The sequence below is a fragment of the Rhineura floridana genome, chromosome 6, assembly GCF_030035675.1.
Source record: "Rhineura floridana isolate rRhiFlo1 chromosome 6, rRhiFlo1.hap2, whole genome shotgun sequence".
In the NCBI taxonomy this organism is placed as follows: Eukaryota; Metazoa; Chordata; class Lepidosauria; order Squamata; family Rhineuridae; genus Rhineura; species Rhineura floridana.
In genome coordinates, this window is record NC_084485.1 from 127,280,578 (window position 1) to 127,299,939 (window position 19,362).

A 19,362-nucleotide genomic window follows, 5' to 3' on the forward strand; every position below is an offset into this window, starting at 1 on the left:
CTCAAAATATTCAAGATCCCATGAAAAGCAGTGTAGAAAATTTAATTATACCTTCTCTTTCTGATCTCTGAATGCATAGAAACTTCCCATATTTTGCTATTAAAAACCCAACTCTAATCTAAGCCAATATGAATTTAACAGCACAATCCTAACCACGTCAACTCAGAAGTAATCCCTATTGAATTCAATGGGGCTTACTACCAAGTAAGTGAGGTTAGGATGGCAGCCTATCACTAAGGCATACAGGTGTGTAAAACTGTTTAGGATTGGGGCCCTCATTCAAAGTATTTGCAGAGAATAACATTCATTAAATACTGTAATAGTTTTCTGTTTTCTGGCATAAAACAAATATTAACTCATTTTACCTGGGCTCTTCATCTTTGGATGAACGTTTAGGACAGTACTTCTTCACCAGATTTCTGTTAAGGGAAGAAAACATACAGTTCTACTAAAAAAGCAAGTTCTAAATTTGTCTTAGTATTTGTGTAAGGATCATCTAAGCCAATGGTTCCCAACCTGTATGAGTATGGGACCCCCTTTTTAAGCTCTAACAATTATGTGCCCCCCCACGCTAATTGTAATTTTAGCCTCAGTTACTGTAATTGACCCTCCGTGGCGCAGAGTGGTAAGCGGCGGTAACGCAGCCGAAGCTCTGCTCACGGCCGGAGTTCGATTCCAATGGAAGGAGGAAGTCGAATCTCCGGTAAAAGGGGTCAAGGTCCACTCAGCCTTCCATCCATCCGTGGTCGGTAAAATGAGTACCCGGCATATGCTGGGGGGTAAAGAAAGGCCGGGGAAGGAACTTGCAATCCCACCCCATATATACAATCTGCCTAGTAAATGTTGCAAGACGTCACCCTAAGAGTCGGAAACGACTCGCACTATAAGTGTGGGGACACCTTTACCTTTTTTACTATAATTGAAAAAATGGTGCATGGTAAAATCACATATTTAAATATTCCTTGCCATAAAAAGCTCCCTGTAGACAGGGGGGTGTTGCTTTCCTTTCTTAATGCAAAGGTTCAGTTAAATTGGTATCCCCCTTCCCTCCCAACAGTCTGAAGATGTACAGTCCTGTCTCCCAACACCAGCGGGTTACAGTGTTGGACTAAGATCCAGGTTCAAATCCCCACCTAGCCATGAAGCCCACTGGGTGACCTCGGGCCAGACACAGTCACTCAGACTGACCTATCTCACAGGGTTGCTGAAAAATGGAAAGGGAGGGAACCATGTGCACACTTTGAGCAACTTGGAGAAAAGGTGGGATATAAATGCAATAATATTAAATAAATAAATACATTTCAGCTGTAGTATGTGGACCTCAGCCTCAGCCAACCTGCTGAGCTTTATCATCATCATCATCAACAACATCAACAACAATAATGAAGCAGTGTAGTAGTGGTGGGGATGCTAGATTGTGAAAACAAAAGGGTAGACAGATTGAGGAGTTAGTGCTTTGAAGCCTTGGGATGATCATCAGAGCTGATGACTAAAGTTAGTGTGCGCTTCGGAAATGAGTGGAGCAGAAGACACAAACACCTGTCCCTACTGTAAGCATCTGTAGGTGTGCATGAATTTGGGCATGTGGGAGGGGGAAAGCCCTCAACTGCTGCAGTATCTTGGAGACAGTGATGGGGGGGGCAGAGTGTAGGTGGAAGAAAGGGGGATGCTGGCACACACATGTAGCCTCAGAGATGGCAGGCAAGCAAGCCCTGAGCTTCCTCACTGCTCCTCGGCTCCGCTGGCCCGAAGCGAGATCTGGGAGCCTCGCAAATAAGAATAATTTTTAAAAGGAGGTGGCAGTGAAGCAGGAGCTCAGAAGGCAGGCAGGCTGGCTGCTAGGAAGGAAAGGGGAAAGCAGCCTTTCCTTGCAGCCACCTTCTTTTTGCTTCACGAAAGCCCTTTCCTCTCATTCTGAGTAAGGGGAGTCGGCAATAGTAATTCCCTCTTCTTCCTGGTAGTTCCACCCTCAGCCTCCTTTGGCATCTGCCACGTGTTTTATAAGCAGATATCTGCCCTTGGCATGCCTGAAAGATGCTCTGGCGTTTCTGCAAAAGACCTTCCCTCTTCTTTGGAGCAAAGGGAAGGTGTCATCTGCAGCGGCAGTGGGGGGCAGATAGTGTCCAGGGAGTGAAGACTTTTAAATAAATAAATAAATAAACAAACAAACAAACAAATATTTCATTTCTTTACTGTTTGTGCCCCCCTCTGGATTACTTCGCAGGGGGCCCTGGGGGTCATGGCCCCCAGGTTGGGAACTACTGATCTAAGCCATGGAGAATAAGGAGACAGCCCTTTGCCCTTACTTTACAGTTCGCATATCTTCTGTACAGTGGATGTACTCCAATGAAGAACTTGTGATCTCGACACATAGCAATCATTTCACTACGTCAGCACCTCCATCAGAATAAACCTCAATCACAACACTACAATGATTTTCTTGACAATAATGAAGTTATCAGAAACAAGGATCTAGGACTACATGTGAAAGATGTAGTTTATGATAATGAAACAGCCACAGTTTGTTCTTTTCAGACACCAAAACAACTGAAAAGAAGCTTATTTTTCCATCTACAAGATTATAAGTTAAGGAACTGTCATACAGAGCATGAAGTGATCTACAAAAAAATTCCAAGGTGTTCTGCATGTTTTAATATCTATCAGTTTCTTGTCAAATTAAATGAACAATGCCCTTGATATTAATAAACATGGGTGTCTGAATTCTCATCCTTTCAAATGTTATAGGCAGGAGGAGGGAAAATTATTCCACTGCTGAACAATTGGGAATACAGCCAATCTGTGTTGTCTATCTTGTTCTACTCTAGATAACCACTGCTAAAACAAAGGCAGAGGGCAAATATTTCTATGGCCACTGACCAATTAATTTCTAATTAATAATTACAATAACCTTCTTAGCAGCCTTTTTTTAAAAAAAATTGGTAAAAAGATGCCTTGTTTGAGTTAGACAGAACAGGCTATTCTCCAGATGATGCTAAAAAGCAGCAGCAGTAACAACAGAATGACTAGTTTTATACATTTAAGAAGTTCAGCAGGAATTCCAAGGATTCCACTGGCATCAAGTTACTTAATTGCCCACAAATATTCCCACAATGGAATAATGTATACATTTCATGTTCTTCAGCAGGAAATCTATTTTGTTCCTCAAGTGATAGTGGAACTAAACTTCTGTACGATCTTCCCCTTGGGCTATTTATTTATTTATTTATTCTTGGATTTATTAGTCGCCCATCTGGCTGGTTACTCAGCCACTCTGGGCGACGTACAAAACAGAATAATACATTAGACATTAAGCATACCATAAGCATTAAAATTTTTAAAACATACAGTAAAAGTTTCAACCCATCCCAAAAGCCTGCCTGAAGAGCCAAGTCTTTAAAGTCCGGCGGAAGCTCATCATAGAGGGGGCATGTCGGAGATCATTTAGTCCCACTACTGATTCTATTTTCTTATCAGAGTTTTCTTATCAGATCGTGAAGTCAAACGCTCTTGTTATACTCACTGGGTACGTAACAGTTATAATGTATCTAAACACTACCACTTTCACACAATGACAATGAACGAAAGCCATAGAAGTAAGCAATGAAGAAATAAAAAAGCTTTTGAGTTATTCAAAACTAACAGGGTCTGATGTCAACAGGAAACTTTCCCCACAAAGGGCAGCTATGGAAGATGATTTGATTTAAACGCTAACATATGTTTAGCGCATTTTATTTAACAGGTCATGGGAAAATGTTGATGAGTATGTATTCTGTTATACCAGAGATCTTGGTTCTCATCCCAAGGACTGGGACCCCCTCCTTGACCCTGACTCCAGAGAGAGGCTCCAGTCAATCTGGCAGCCTCTTACATCAGCTTCTGGCTGGGTCAGGGGGCATAAAAGCCTGGCTGCCCTTTGGGTCCTTGGGAACAGCTGCAGCACTGAGGGGCTGGAGAAGACTTGCCCTGAAAGTGAGTATTTGAGCATCTGGGTGCTTGCTTACTTGCTCGCTCCTCTGGGTTGCTGTCTCTTGAGACAGCTGAGATCCCTGGTAAGCACTACAAGACCTGGGACCCCCTGACTGACCCTGACTCCAGAGAGAGGCTGCAGTCAATCTTGCAGCCTCTTGCATCAGCTCCTGGCTGGGTCAGGGGGCATAAAAGCCTGGCTGCCCTTGGGTGGAGGATCTGCCACTTGTAGGATTGCCACCGAAGGGGTAACAACAAAGGGTTCCATCCTTTGGAGAGCTCCTTAGGGAGTCCTGAGGGCGAGGGTGCTACCCCTTCTTTTTTCCTTTTTTTACCATCTAGAGGAGAATGGTAGTGGGGAGGGTGTACAGCACATGAGCCTGTGCAGAGAACTGAATGATAGGGAAAAGTTGTCAGATGCCTTCAGAGTGAGAGTCTGCAATTAGCAGAAGGCTGGCCCTCCCCGGGTGTAAGACAGGGGGAGTAGATGTGCCCTGTATGAAATATATTGAGTGAGTCTGACTGTTCCCAATTCTCTCAGAGACCTACTGGGATAACTGGTTCAGGTAGGTTTTGTTGGTGGGCACTTCTTGTGTCCATATCAGGTATTTAGGAGGAGTTTTAGTAAGGAGGGACATGGGTGATGCCAGCCCAATTTCAGTCATCATGGGTACAGGAAGGTATAGCCATGAGTAGGTGGTGAAGTCGAGGACAAGACTATCTGTGCCTTTTTCCTCACTCCCACTCCTCCCATGGACAGGTTCCTCATTGCTCATCTGTTGTGCTCACTTGTCTGTGTGTGCTGCTGTTTAACACCAGATCGGTACACAATGCGATCACACTCATCCATGATTTAATCATGATTAAATTAATCCATGATTTAATCATGGATGAGGGTGCGAATTTAGTGTGCATTATCGATGGGTCGATGAGTTAGGAGTTGATCTGACCCAGCGTTGCCCACCTGGACACTCGGCGGGAGGGGCTGCTGTGGTCTACAGAACTTCCATCTCTGTTACCAGGAAACCACTCTGTCTTGGAGCTGGCTCTGAGGGCCTGCACCTGGTGTCGGGCCAAGGAGACAGTAAACTAGGGTTGCTGCTGGTGTACCATCCACCCTGCTACTCAGCAGCTTCTCTGACTGAGCTGCCGGAGGCCATCTCAGCTGTGGTATTTAAGGAGCCCAGAATGATAGTCCTGGGTGATTTCAGTGTCCATGCTGAGGTTGAGTCTAGTGTTCTGGCTCGGGACTTCATGGCCTCCATGATGACCACGGGGCTGTCTCAAGTTGTCACCAGCCTGAAGCACAGGGAAAGGCACACCCTTGACTTGGTTTTTGCTCCAGATGGAGGAAGGGATGATCTAGAGATGGGGGAGTGGATGTCACCCCACTGTCATGGTCAGACCACTTCCTGGTGAAGTTTAGACTTCCAGCTCTGATCCTCCCCTGCAAGGGTGGTGGACATATTAAGATGGTGTGCCCCTGGAGACTAATGGAATCCACTGGATTCCTGAATGTCCTGGGGGAGTTCCCAGTAGATAGAGCAGGTGACCCTGTTGAAGTCCTTGTCATACTGTGGAACAGCGAGGTGCATCAGGCTCTTAACACTGTTGCCCCTGAGCACCCTCTCCAGCATTGTGGAGCCCAGTTTGTACCTTGGTACACCAGTGAATTAAGGGCAATGAAACAGGCTGGACGACAGCTGTAGCACAAGTAGTGAAAGACATGCTGTGAGGCTGATCAGGCAAAAGTAAAACATCATAACCATGACGACTGTGTGATGGTGTGATGGTGAGGGCGGTGAAGAAGGCCCACTTCTCTGTCACCATTGCATCCTCAAGTGGCTGTCCAGTGGAGTTTTTCTGTATTGTTAGGGGTCTGTTGACATCAACTCCAGGAAATGGAGTTTTAGACCTTTCGGAGGCTCACTGTGAATTGTTTGCAAGGCACTTTGAAAGTAAAGTTGCTCGCTTCTGTAACAATCTACATGCCCCATCCACATCTACTGTAGTCCCTGGGCGGTGTCCAGTGCAACATCTGCTGCAACTTCTTAGGATCAGTTTCAGTTGATGCAGCCTATGACATGGACAAGGTGCTTGTGATGATGCGGCCAGCAACATGTCCTCTCGACCCTTGCACTTCTTGGCTTATTAAAGCTTGCCGAGGGGTTTTGACCAAGTGGATCCAGGGTGTGGTGAACTCATCACTGCGGGAGGAGGTGGTTCCACCCGCCCTGAAAGAAGCGGCGATTTATTTATTTATTTATTTATTTATTTTATTACATTTTTAGACCGCCCTATAGCAATAAGCTCCCATGTGATGTGACGGTTCTTGAAAAAGCTCACCCTGGATTGGTTTGTGACAACTACTGCCTGGTCGCAAATACCCCATTTTTAGGGAAGGTGATTAAGAGGGTTGTGGCACAGCAGTTGAAAGTACTCTTGGATGAAACAGATTATCTTGACCCATTTCAGTCTGGGTTTAGGCCTGGTTATGGGACTGATTCAGCCTTGGAGAAGGACAGGGGGAGTGCAACTCTGTTATTCTTGCTTGATCTCTTGGTGGCTTTTGATACTATTGACCATGGTATCCTTCTGAGCCGACTTGGGGAGATGGGTATCAGAGGCACTGTTTTTTACAGTGGTTCTGATCCTGTCTTTTTTTTTTTTGTAATAATTTTTATTATTCAAATTTTTATAAAACAGACACAACAAAATTAAACAACAAAAACAATACAGCAAAAATAAAAAGAAAAAACTTGACTTCCGATTTGTTACAGATCAGCTACAGGTACATAATATATATCAAACTTGACCCCTAAAACATACAAAGTTCACTTTTTTCCATAGTCTATCTTGATTAATCATCAAATCCCATTATCATCATTTCATTTTTTTTTTCAACAAAAAGTCCAAAAGAGGCTTCCATTCCTTAAGAAATGTATCTGTCATTTTTTCTCTGAGAAGGCATGTCAATTTGTCCATCTCGACTAAGTCCATTAGTTTCAATAGCCATTCTTCCATTGTTGGTATTAATTCCATTTTCCACTTTTGTGCATATAATAATCTTGCTGCCGTGATCATATATAATATTATTCTTCCATATTTCTTTTCTTTTTGTTTACCCATAAAGCCCAATAGAAAAAATTCTGGCTTTGACTGAATATTTATCTTCAAGATTTTTTGCATCATCCTACCTATCTGTGCCCAGAATGATTTTGCCTGTTTACACGACCACCACATATGGTAGAAAGATCCTTCTTGTTGTTTACATTTCCAACATACATTAGAAACATTACTATACATTTTTGACAACTTTTCTGGAGTCATATACCAACGATACATCATTTTATAAAAAATTTCTTTAAGATTATAACATAATGTAAATTTCAAACCTTTTTTCCACATATTTTCCCATTGATTCATTTGTATATTATAGCCAAAATTTTTTGCCCACTTGACCATACACTCTTTTACTTGTTCTTCTTCCATATCCATTTTCAATAAACATTTATACATTTTTGCAATTATACATTCATCATTTGTACACAAATCTACTTCAAAATCAGATTTATTTATTTCAAACCCATACATTTTTTTATCCATTTTGTATCTTTCTAACAATTGTAAGTAGGCAAACCATTGAGAACTATATCCTTCCTTTATTAGTTGTTCTCTCTCTTTCATTATATATTCTCCATGCACATTTTCTAATAATTCTTGGTAAGTTAACAATTTCTCTTTTCCAGCCATTTCTCTTCTATAAAATGCTTCTTGACTTGAAACACATAGTGGTATTTTCGAAAAGAAGCTTGTTTTGTATTTATTCCATATTTTCAACAAAGGACGTCTTATAAAATGATTGTTAAAATCCACATTAACTTTTACTTTATCATACCATAGATATCCATGCCATCCCCACTTCAGGTTATGACCCTCCAAATCTAATAATCTTTTGTTCCTCAATACAATCCATTCTTTTATCCAGACTAAGCAACAAGCAGCAAAGTAAAGTCTCAAATTTGGTAAACCCAATCCTCCTCTTTCTTTGGCGTCTTGTAGTAATTTAAATTTAATTCTTGGTTTTTTCCCCTGCCAAACAAATTTAGAAATATCTTTTTGCCATTGTTTAAAAGGTAAATCAGAGGATATGACAGGTATTGTTTGAAATAGAAACATCATTTTTATTTACATTCATTTTTATTACAGATATTCTGCCCATTAATGACAACTGTAATTTATCCCATCTTAACAAATCTTTCTTAATCTCTGACCATAATTTTTCATAATTGTTATGAAACAACTTTGAATTTTTATTTGTCATAATGATACCTAAATATTTCACCTTTTCTTCTATTTTAAAATCTATCTTCTCCATTAACTTTTTGATCTCTTAAAGATAAATTTTTCACCAGCATCTTCGTTTTTTGGTTATTGATCTTAAATCCTGCTAATGGTCCAAATTCTTCTAATTTGTCCATCAATATTTTGATTCCTTCCAAGGGATTTTCTAATACAATTATCAAGTCGTCAGCAAATGCTCTCAATTTATATTCCTCTTTTTTTATCTTTATTCCCGAAATCCTTTTGTCTTGCCTTATGTCTCTAAGCAGCACTTCTAGAACCAAAATAAATAAGAGAGAGGACAGTGGACATCCCTGTCTTGTGCCCTTTTGTATTTCACATGAGTCCGTTAAATCCCCATTGACAATTATCTGTGCCTTCTGTGATGTATAAATCGATGTGATCCATTTTATAAAATTATCTCCAAAGTCCATTTGCTCTAGAACCTTAAACTTAAATTTCCAATTCAAATTATCGAATGCTTTCTCAGCGTCCAGAAAAATCAAGGCTGCTTGTATATCATTTCGTTGTTCAAGATACTCCAACACATTCAAAACATTCCTGACGTTATCACGTAATTGTCTTTTAGGTAAAAACCCCACTTGATCTTCCTGAATAAATTGTTGCAATATTATTTTCATTCTTTCGGCCAAAATCGTTGTAAAAATTTTATAATCATTATTCAATAAAGATATTGGTCGATAATTTTTTGTTTTAGTTAGATCCTGCTCTTCTTTAGGTATTAATGTTATATTGGCATTTTTCCAACTATCCGGTATCTTCCCTTCTTGCAAAATAAAATTCATTGTGTACTGTAAAGGTAATAGAAGTTCCTCCTCCAAGCATTTGTAATACATTGCTGATAGTCCATCCGGTCCTGGCGCCTTTCTTAATTTAATTTTACTTATAGCCTCAGATATTTCTCTTGACATAACAGGACCATTAATAGCTTGTCTCTGAAAATCTGTAATTTTAGGCAAATTCTGTTTTGATATATATTCTTCTATTTTTTCAGAGGGAATTTCCTGACACTTGTACAAAGTTGAATAATATTGATGAAAAACCCCTTGGATTTCCCGGAAGGAGTGCTGGCTGGTGGTTGTCTCTGAGGGAGCTCTATCTCAGAGAAAGCTTATTTCAGTTTAAAGTCAATCAAGAGGAATCTATGACTGGCGTAAATGTTCTCCAAGATAAAAAGAGAACCGAAGATTATCCACGTAACTTTGTCGAGTTGCAGATAGCTGGATTTGATCAGGAATCCCCTGAGATAAGAAGGCTTACCTGGCAACGGAAGACAGAACTTGGATTTCCAACATGCTGTGCTGAAAGTAAGCGAGACTTTTTTTCTCTCTTTAAAAACGTTTTTAACGAGCTAGCCTCCATCTGTCTAAATCTTATCTTGGACTTAAAATACTACCGTAAAAGAGGATTGTTTACGAATCAGCTAATTAAGAAACTTGGGTGAGTCACACTTTTTTTTTGCTGTGCATAAAGTTACGGAAGAAGGGAGCAATTCAAAGAACCTGTTTTACTTTTCTTTTCTTTTTATATGACAAAAAGCTGGTTTAAATTTGGAATTATAAAGATTAAAATGAATAAGAGGCAACCTATTGGACAAGATGTTTTTGATTATTTGAAGGAAATATATCTGAGACTATTTTCTATTCCTTTCTATTTTGGATTATTATTTTTTTTCCAACGAATCTGCTGTTCGTGTATGTTACTGAATGCTGGACGCTGAGAACTGGATTTGTTTTACATTCTTGAACGTGCCGGAGATAAGAACTGTGTTGGCTAAGATCATACTAACAAGCCTGATTATATTAACTCTTTAGTTGTTGAGGAAAAGTAAGAAACAGTTTGCCACTAAATTTGGAAACATTGGTTAATAATAGAAAAAGTTTTACCTTTTTAGAATGACAACCAGGAAAGCAGCCAAAGTTTTAGAACGAAGAGTTTCAACTGATACACAGGAAGGAATAGACATGTTTCAGAAAATTATGGAGGGATTTAATGATTTTAAACAAGAGATGAAACAAGAGATGAAACAGGACAGACAACAATTTAAAGATGAATTTCACAATATGAAAAAGGACTATAAAGATTTACAAGATCATATCAAAACAGAAGTGGGTGAGATTAAAAATAATATTGGGCAATTAACACAGGAAGTAAAAAATGTTAAAGAAAAGGTGCAAACCTTAGAGAATAGAATTGACATTGCAAATGTGGAATTAGAAAAAAATCTGGATTATTTTGCTGTTATGGAACTTAGAGATAAAGAATATTGCTTGAGATTCCGTGCAATTCCTGAGGAAACAGGTGAAGACATCAGAGAGAAAATTGTTACTGTTTTAGCAAAATCCTTGGAAATGAATGAAGATCGGATGGAATTTGAAATAGATACAGTTTACAGAATTAATTCCAGATATGCAACAATGAAAAAAATCCCAAGAGATGTACTTGTTAATTTTCTAAAAGAAAAGACCAGAAATACGGTATTGCAACACCATTCTAACAATGGCTTCAAAATTGACGGTAAAGAAATACTGGTGATGAAGGAAATTCCTATTAGACTTTTACGAAAGAGAAAAGAATATGCTTTTTTCACAGAAAAACTTAAACAATGTAAAATTCAATTTAGATGGGATAATCCAGAGGGAGTGATTTTTACATTCAGACAACAGAAGTATCGATTAAATACTGTTCAAAAAGCAAGGGATTTCTTGAGAAAAGCTTCAAAAGATATGGAAGAAGATAAACTCAAAGACATGGATACAATTCCTGGGAAACAAAGTCAACAGAAACAGGTAGAAGAAGAAAAGGATGATGATGAATCAAAGGGAGCAACAGGTACAGACTTTTCTAAAATACATGCTTAAAAATGGATTACAAATATCTAACTTGGAATATAAATGGAGCTAATTCGTCGCAGAAGAGAAAGAAAGTATTTCATTATTTGAAAAAATTAAAATTGGATATAATTTGTTTACAAGAAACTCATATTAAGAAGAAAGACTCCAAATATTTAATCTGTAAAAATTTGGGCGAAGAATTTATTTCGGCAGGATCAAAAAAAAAAATGGTGTGGTCCTTTACATTAATTCACAATTGTCCCCTAAATTGATATTATGGGATGATAGTGGCAGATTTGTGGGAGTTGAAATTACCATACAGGGTACAAAAATTTTGATACTGGGCATTTATGCCCCCAATGAAGATAAAACAAGGTTCTATACTGGACTTATGGAAAAATTATCAGAGTTTGTATATGATCATTGGTGTGTCATGGGTGATTGGAATGAGGTAATTTCACCAAAAATGGATAGACTTTCTGAGAAAAACATTAAAGAGACACAGGGCAAATTGCCGAAGATTTGTTTTGAATTGATGGAAAATTTGGAATTGGTGGATGCTTGGAGACATATAAATAATAATGCGAAGGAATTTACTTATTTTTCAGAAAGGCATAAAACATTTTCGAGGATTGATATGATTTGGATGTCTAAAAGTTTAGTGAAAGATATTTCCAAGATGGATGTATTACCAAAAACTTTTTCGGATCACAATCCAGTGATATTGACTTTAAAAAAAAAAAAAAATCTTGGATTTAAATGGAGACTAAATGAATCTTTATTACAGAATGATAAAATAGTGCAGGAATGTAAGAAGAAATTAAAAGAGTTTTTTGAACACAATTTATATAAAGGAACAGATGAAAATATTGTTTGGGACACAAGTAAAGCATTTATGAGGGGATATTTTATTAAATGTAACTCTGAATTAAAAAAGAAGAAACAACAGAAAATGCAATTAATCTTGGAAGAAATAAAACAAAAAGAGGAAGAATTGAAAAAGAATCCAACCAAAGCTTCTACTGTAAATCAAATTAAAATGTTACAGAAACAAGTGTCAATGTCAACAGTTAGAGAAATTGAAAGGAAATTAAACTTTGCTAAACAAAGGACTTTTGAATTTGCAAATAAACCGGGGAAATTGTTAGCATATAAATTAAGAAAAGAACGACAAAAAAATCTTATTTTAAAGATACAAGAAGGAGATGAGATGTTGACAGACAATGTTCTGATCCTGTCTTCATGGTTGTTTTCAGAGAATAGCATTGGGTGATTGTCTTTCGGCCCCCTGGCAGTTGTGCGGTAGGGTGCCACAGGGTACCATCATGTCCTCCATACTGTTTAACATCTATATGAAGCCCTTGGGAGTAGTCATCACGAGATTTGGGGTGAGGTGTCAACAGTACACTGATACCCAGCTCTATTTCTCTGTAACATCTGAACTGGCAGAGGCCATGCAAGCCCTGGACCGCTGCCTGGACTCAGGCCAATAAACTGACTCTGAATCCTAGGAAGACAGAGACGCTGTGGGATGGTGGTTCCCGAGTTCAGATAATTGGTCAGTTGACTGCTTTGGATGGGGTCATCCTCCCTCTGAAAGAGAAGGTCAATAGTCTGGGGGTGCTGCTGGATCCATCTTTGTTGCTAGAGGCCCAGGTGACCTCAGTGGCTAAGAGTGCCTTTTACCAACTTCGGCTGGTAAGACAGCTGTGGCCAGGATAGCCTGACCACTGTTGTCCATGCACTGGTAACCTCCAGGATGGATTACTGTAATGCACTCTATCTGGGGCTGCCTTTGAGGTTAGTCCAAAAGCTGCAGCTGGTGCAAAATGTGGTGGTGTGACTGCTCCCTGGGGCAGGGTATCACCAACATGTTGCCCCACTGCTGAAAGAATTGCACTGGCTGCCTATTAGCTTCTGGGCTAAGTTCAAGGTTCTAGTTTTGGTGTACAAAGCCCTATACAGCTGGGGACCAGGATACCTGAAATATCATATTTACCCCTTATATACCCAGTTGATCACTATGTTCTGCAGGTGAGGGTCTCCTGCAGATAGCATCTTATCAGAAGGTCCGTTCCGCACAACATAGGAAGTGGACCTTTAGTGCTGTGGCACCAACCCTTTGGAATTCCTTCCCCTTAAATATTAGACAGGCACCATCTCTGTTATCTTTTCAGTGCCTATTGAAGACTTTCCTCTTTTAACAAGCCTTGTAAGAAGAGACCTTATCCCAGTCTGTGTTCGAATTGATTTTTAAGATGTAATATATTTTTAAAGCCTGTTTTTATGATGTTTCAGAGTGTTTTTAGTGCTTTTGTTTGCTGCCCTGGGCTCCTACTGGGAGGAAGGGCAGGATATAAATCTAATAAATAAATAATAATGTATTTAATATATATATATATATATATAGCATATTAAATGTAAAGTCAGCAGCTTTATTTAGGTCACACTCAAAAAGAGGAATGCAATTCACAACGAACAGTGGAAGATTCACTTCTCTTTTTCCTTACAGGAGTAAATGAGTTTCTCCACAGGGGAAGTCCATGCATCATACTTTGTTTAGTGACACTGCACTTGCCAAATAGTTCCTAGGGCAATATGGAACATAGAAATACAAACATGTAATATAAAGTGCAGCTATGCAGACAAGAACTTTTCTAGTTGTCAAGAATGGAAGCAAGCAAAATTATACTAAGTAAAAACATAACACACACACATACACACTTAAGTTCTGACATAGCATTTAACAAATGTGCTTCCTTTGGAAAATAGCTGCTAACATGACAATGTTTTTTTTTTTGCTGAATTTCTGACATGTTGCTTTGTTTGTGCAGCTGGCCTAGAACTAATACAATCAGAAGTATGAGAACTTAGTTGGCCCATGTTCCATATAAAGTGGAAGCATTCTGCCATAAACCCAGTACTACTTGGCTAACCACGAATGCCAAATGTAAGAAAAAAGCAGGGGCTCTAAATATATTGCACAAGAAAGAGACCATAAGGATGTCTGCATTTACATACAAAGGAAGCTGTTTGGAAAACATACACCAACTCTGCAATAATCATAATGCCTTCAAAATAACAGACTAGTTTTAATGTTCAATCAGCCAGGTAGGTAGAAGGTAAACTATTGTTTCATTCATTTAAAGGAAAGACTAAGTAAATGAAACACTCCATTTCTCACGTAAGTGCAAGCTGTTTACTTGTGACATAATATTAACTAGGGTCAAGCTTCAAGTCTGTCAGAAAGGCTACAAATGATGCTATTTTTCTCTCCCTTTCTCTATTTCAAGAGAATTGTGTGCAGTTGTATAGCCAGGTTGTTTATAAATTTGGAGGTATCAATTCCTACCTCTTCCTAGGGTGGGAGCCTGATATTTAGATGGCTATTGGTTCCTGAGGTGAGAGACAAGACAAATGGGTGGTATTTATAGTAGCCAGTCATGTTCATAATATTTTTCTCCTTTTCTTTTTGAGGGGAAGGGGAAATAGAAGACATGCGTCACTGTCCAGTCTGTTAGAATGATGGAGAAAGTGGCTTCTTTCCCCTCCACAGCAAGAACCTGCTACTGGGATAGATTCTGCCTGCCCACCCCCCCAAGTGAGAGATGGGGTGGAGCACATGGTAATGATGTTTTTTCTAGGGGGTGTTTTGTGTATTGTTGCTTGCTTGCACGTCAGTATTTGTCCAAGTTAGTCTAGGTCCCATGGTATAGATATGTCAGCATTGTTGACTGCAGATGCGAGACAATTATGGGAGTGCTTGCAAGGTGTGAAGAGTATGATTTGAGGATGTGCTACAATAGTAGGTTTGAGTATATTGGTTTAGAATATTGATGTTGATCATGTTAAGGGTGTACTTGAGTGAAGTAGGAATTGTATGCATTTTTTACTGTAAGATTAAAATGTGTTTATTGCTGTATAGGTTTTTTGGAATTTTACTGGATTGATTTTTTTATTGCTATGATTGAGTGAGTTTATTGTCTTTTGCCTAATAATCATGTTATTTAAAAAGGTGGATTTTATATTTCATAGTTGATTTTCATTTGTAATAGTTTATTCCCTGATGCTTAGATTTTTATGTTTATTTTGATACTAAACAGGATACTATCTTTAGTTGTTAACTGTATTTTATACAATGTAGACATACTCTGGGGTTTGTATTTGCTGTTTATTCAAGATGTTTCAATCTATGTTGTAAACCACTTTGTTTAAACGTAAGTGGTAAATAAATTGTCCAAAATAATAGTTTTTCCCATTTAAAATCTCTGAGATCAGATTCCCAAGTTTCAATAACATATAACATTAAAGTTACCTTACACAAATAATACATTGAGCTGTAGTGGCCTGTGCATTTTGCAGGTGTGATTTTACTTGCAAAATTTGCTATTTTTAGAAGCAAGCTAGATTGTACCCTCCTTCCATGTTCTAATTAGGAAAGCAAGTTTTAATCAGCTTAATCTGTTGATAAATCAAGTAAGGTGAGGGCCAATTGTAATCAAGGGGTCTGAATGTTAAGGACACGGTCTGTTTATTTTTCAAAACTACTTTGGTTCTGATATGTTATTGTACGAGGAACACCACACCATTTGGTAGCTATTAAAAGGCCTTTCTTAAGTAGTAGCTCTTGTTCATTAAGTCACAAGTTCTTTTGCACCCTTCACTATCTCAAAATACACCTCTATTGGGGTTTTGTTAATACAAGACCTGCAATTAAATGTTACAGTGTATTCATACCTCCTAATAGGAGTGCTCCTGTTCAGCCAGAAGCCAGCAGCCATCCTCCTTGCGAATACTCCATTCCATTCTGTCACCCTAGCCTCCCATGTTCTAAACCCACCCCAAATTTATTAGCAATTTATTTAAAAAATTGGCAAATGCATAAATGAGGTATCGACTAAAAACTCTTTTGCTGGTTGGCAGCCCCAGTTGAAAGCATGCTGAAATGGGTTTTGGGTAGGTAGGCTTGAGCAACCTTTAACAGCCTGATATAACCAGTTATCTGATCAATTTCCCTAGTGATTAGATAATCCAATATGACAATGCACTTGCCTCTCATGCTTCCGTCAATATTGAAGAAACCTTAATATTGAGATTTTGGTTAGTAATATTATATCACCAAATATGAATATTAGATTTATTGTGAAGTATTAACTAAACATTCTTACACATATTGACAGTCCTCATTTCAATCCATTTATGTTCTCTTGATTTATTAGCTAATTAAATACTGATGTTACTGATAACAAATACAGTTTCTTTCCATACCACTCCTACAGAACATCTAGACCTATTACACTGTGCACAATGTCCCATTTCTGGAGCATGTTAGAAGGCAAGGCTTTGTAGCACTCCAAACATTAAAAAAAATAGGTAGCAGACACTATTTCAGGCAACATATACTAAAAGTAGATAAAGACCAGTAAAAGGGAAAAGGGAAAAATCATCTTCAGATGCCTAAAACCATACCTTTCTACATTACATTATATATCTTTATACGTCCATTCACATTCTCAAAGTGAGAATGTTTAAAATATAACATTATTCAGGAGCCAAAACAATAATGCTGTAACCAAGCAACTGCACAAGACCCTTTTGAAGAGATCTTGTGGTGTGCTGCAGATAAGAACAGAAAATACCAAGAAAGCACCAGTATACATATACTCTGACAGTTCTGACTAGCAGGGAGGGAGGGCCATAATTGCAGACGACCTATTACCATGCTGATAGCTAAGCTGGGTTCTCTTATGGTTGCACTGCAATATGGTAACATCTGGGCTAAATACCTAAAAACAAGTCTCTATACCAGAGGTGGCAAACACCTGACCTAGTGGTCTGATATGAACCCTCCCCCAAGTAATTTTTTCTGGTCCCCCAAGATCCCAAAACTTGTGGTGGTGGCAGCAAAAAGAAAATTAAAGTAGACATGGCGTGTCTTTCTGCCCAACCCAGTGCCCTGATAGGGATGTAAATTGGCCCTCCTCAGTCATCAGATCAATAATTTGATGAGGGTGTGTGTGTTAATAACTAGTAATCTATGATTTGCAGAGATCAGCTGAGGGGGGTGCATGTTTACCCTATATGTGGGCATGCAAGACTGTGCGGTGGCCACACCCACCACTGGCACTTTCGCCCCCAGAGGGTTAGCCAAGGGTGAATGTGGCCCTCAGGCCAAAACAGGTTAACCACCCCTGCTCTAGATGGGTTAATAAAGTTCTAGAACACAATGAAGCATAGAGATTATAAAAAATGTGGCTCAATCTGCATTTGGATATAAACTGGGTTTCTAGATCTGAGATGCCATTTGTGTTCACTTTAAATTTAAATACTCAGGAGACATTGGAGGATAGGATGGCTAGAGACAACAATGCAACAATGTATGGAGCTAGGTCTGTATTGTTCTGCCACACAGTGTGGTGAATTTTATCACATTGTCATTTCCCTATATCACTAATGAGCAAATGTGCTGTTCTTTAGCAAAAACGCACCAGTCCCTGAGCTATAGCATAGAGAGCAGCACTTATGCTAAAAGCGCTGTAGTGCGCAATCAGCTGTAGCACGGTGGCTGGAATACAGTAGGGCCCCACTTCCCAGCAGTTTTCGCTTTTTGGTGGGGGCCTGGAATGTAACCTGCCATATGAGTGGGGCCCTACTGTATGTTGCTACTTCAGCAATGATTCTAGCTGTTGGAAAAAAGAGGATGCATGTTTTCAGCCTGCTATGTTTAAACCACTTCATTTAAGGCAAGCTGGGCACAGTCAATGAAAAACATAGAGCACACCTAGAATTTTGCTAGAATATATTTCACCTCCCACTGTTTTATCTTGTGCAAACTGAGACATTCCTCATGTCCACTGGAGACTATTCTGAGAATAGTGCCATTATTTCACAATTATTTTTGGAGTTTTTTTAGTGTAAATTTTGCAAAGTGTTACTGTACTTCACATATTCACAGAAATAGAAACAAAAGAAAATGATTTCCTATAGGAAACTTTGCTAGAATTGCAAAGTAAATCAGACATATTTAAAGTGACCATCTGAACTATATCAATTGTCTTAATGTTGCTTTTCCCCTGCTAAAACAAGATCAGCACAGCACATCTTCATTCTATTATTTGGGCTGATTGCAGGTGTTGCCACCACTCACCATATGCTCAGAGGCACATGTTACCAAATTCTTCCAAGCTACACAGAAAGTGGATTGGACAGTGAAAGTCCAACCAAATTGTGTTTGCATTTTGACAAATGTGTAGGGCAGGACAATATCTCGGAGAGGTGGTCAGGTCTCCTGTGCCCCTGGTGCATTCACTATAGCTGCCCAATTCCCCTACTTTTTAAAGTTTGATAGAAATATCTGTTGGCTATAGGTACGTTCTTGAACCACAAGGCTTTTTGCCTATTAGTGAATTTCTTTTTTTTTTAATTCTGGAGGTAAGAAATAGGATCCTGTGCAAGTTTGCTGAGAATGGATTGATCATTTGCATGCTTATTGTGTTCAGTGGGATTTACTCTCCTGCAATCATGCTTAGGATAGGTGAAACTGACCACAAGGGATGGGGGGGAGGAGGAGTGGGAGGAGGGAAGGGAGGAAGGGCAGAGGGGAGAAGGGGGATGGGAGCAGGCAGGAGGGGGAGTGGAGGGGAAGAGAAGGGCAGGTTTGATCATTTGCATATTTATTGAGTTCAGTGGGATTTACTCCCATGCAATCATGCTTAGGATAGGTAAAACTGACTATGAGGGAGGAGGAGGGGGAAAGCGAAGGAGGGTATTGGAGGGGGGCAAAGGAAGGGGGAAGGGAGGGCAGGTTCAATCATATCCATGCTTATAGAGTTCAATGGTATTTACTCCCGTGCAATCATGCTTAAGATAGGTACAACTGACCATGGGGAGGAGGAAGGGGAGGAGGAAGAGGGGGAAGAGGAAGGAGTAGATTGGAAGGGGATGGGGAGGGAGGGGCAAAGGAAAGGGGAGGGAAGGGGCAGGAGGTAGGAGAAGGGAGGGTGGGTTTGACCAGTTGCATACTTTTTGAGTCAGTGGGATTTATTTCTATGCAATCATGTTTGAAAATGGAAATGGACTGCCTTCAAGTCAATCCTGACTTATGGCGACCCTGTGAATAGGGTTTTCATGTTAAATGGTATTCAGAGGTGGTTTTACCATTGCCTTCTTCTGAGGCTGAGAGGCAGTGACTGGCCCA

At 39.4% G+C, this 19,362-nt stretch overlaps 1 protein-coding gene across 4 annotated transcripts in view; it reads right to left on the reverse strand.

Annotated features, from left to right (window-relative positions):
- The window catches only part of FNBP1L (formin binding protein 1 like), a 98,525-nt gene that overhangs the window by 42,977 nt on the left and 36,186 nt on the right, over positions 1-19,362 (reverse strand). For all 4 annotated transcript variants that reach the window (XM_061633767.1, XM_061633764.1, XM_061633766.1 and 1 more), the window contains exon 3: positions 366-419. In XM_061633767.1, coding sequence (XP_061489751.1) covers positions 366-419 — 54 coding nt within the window. The remainder of the gene's footprint in view (positions 1-365; positions 420-19,362) is intronic.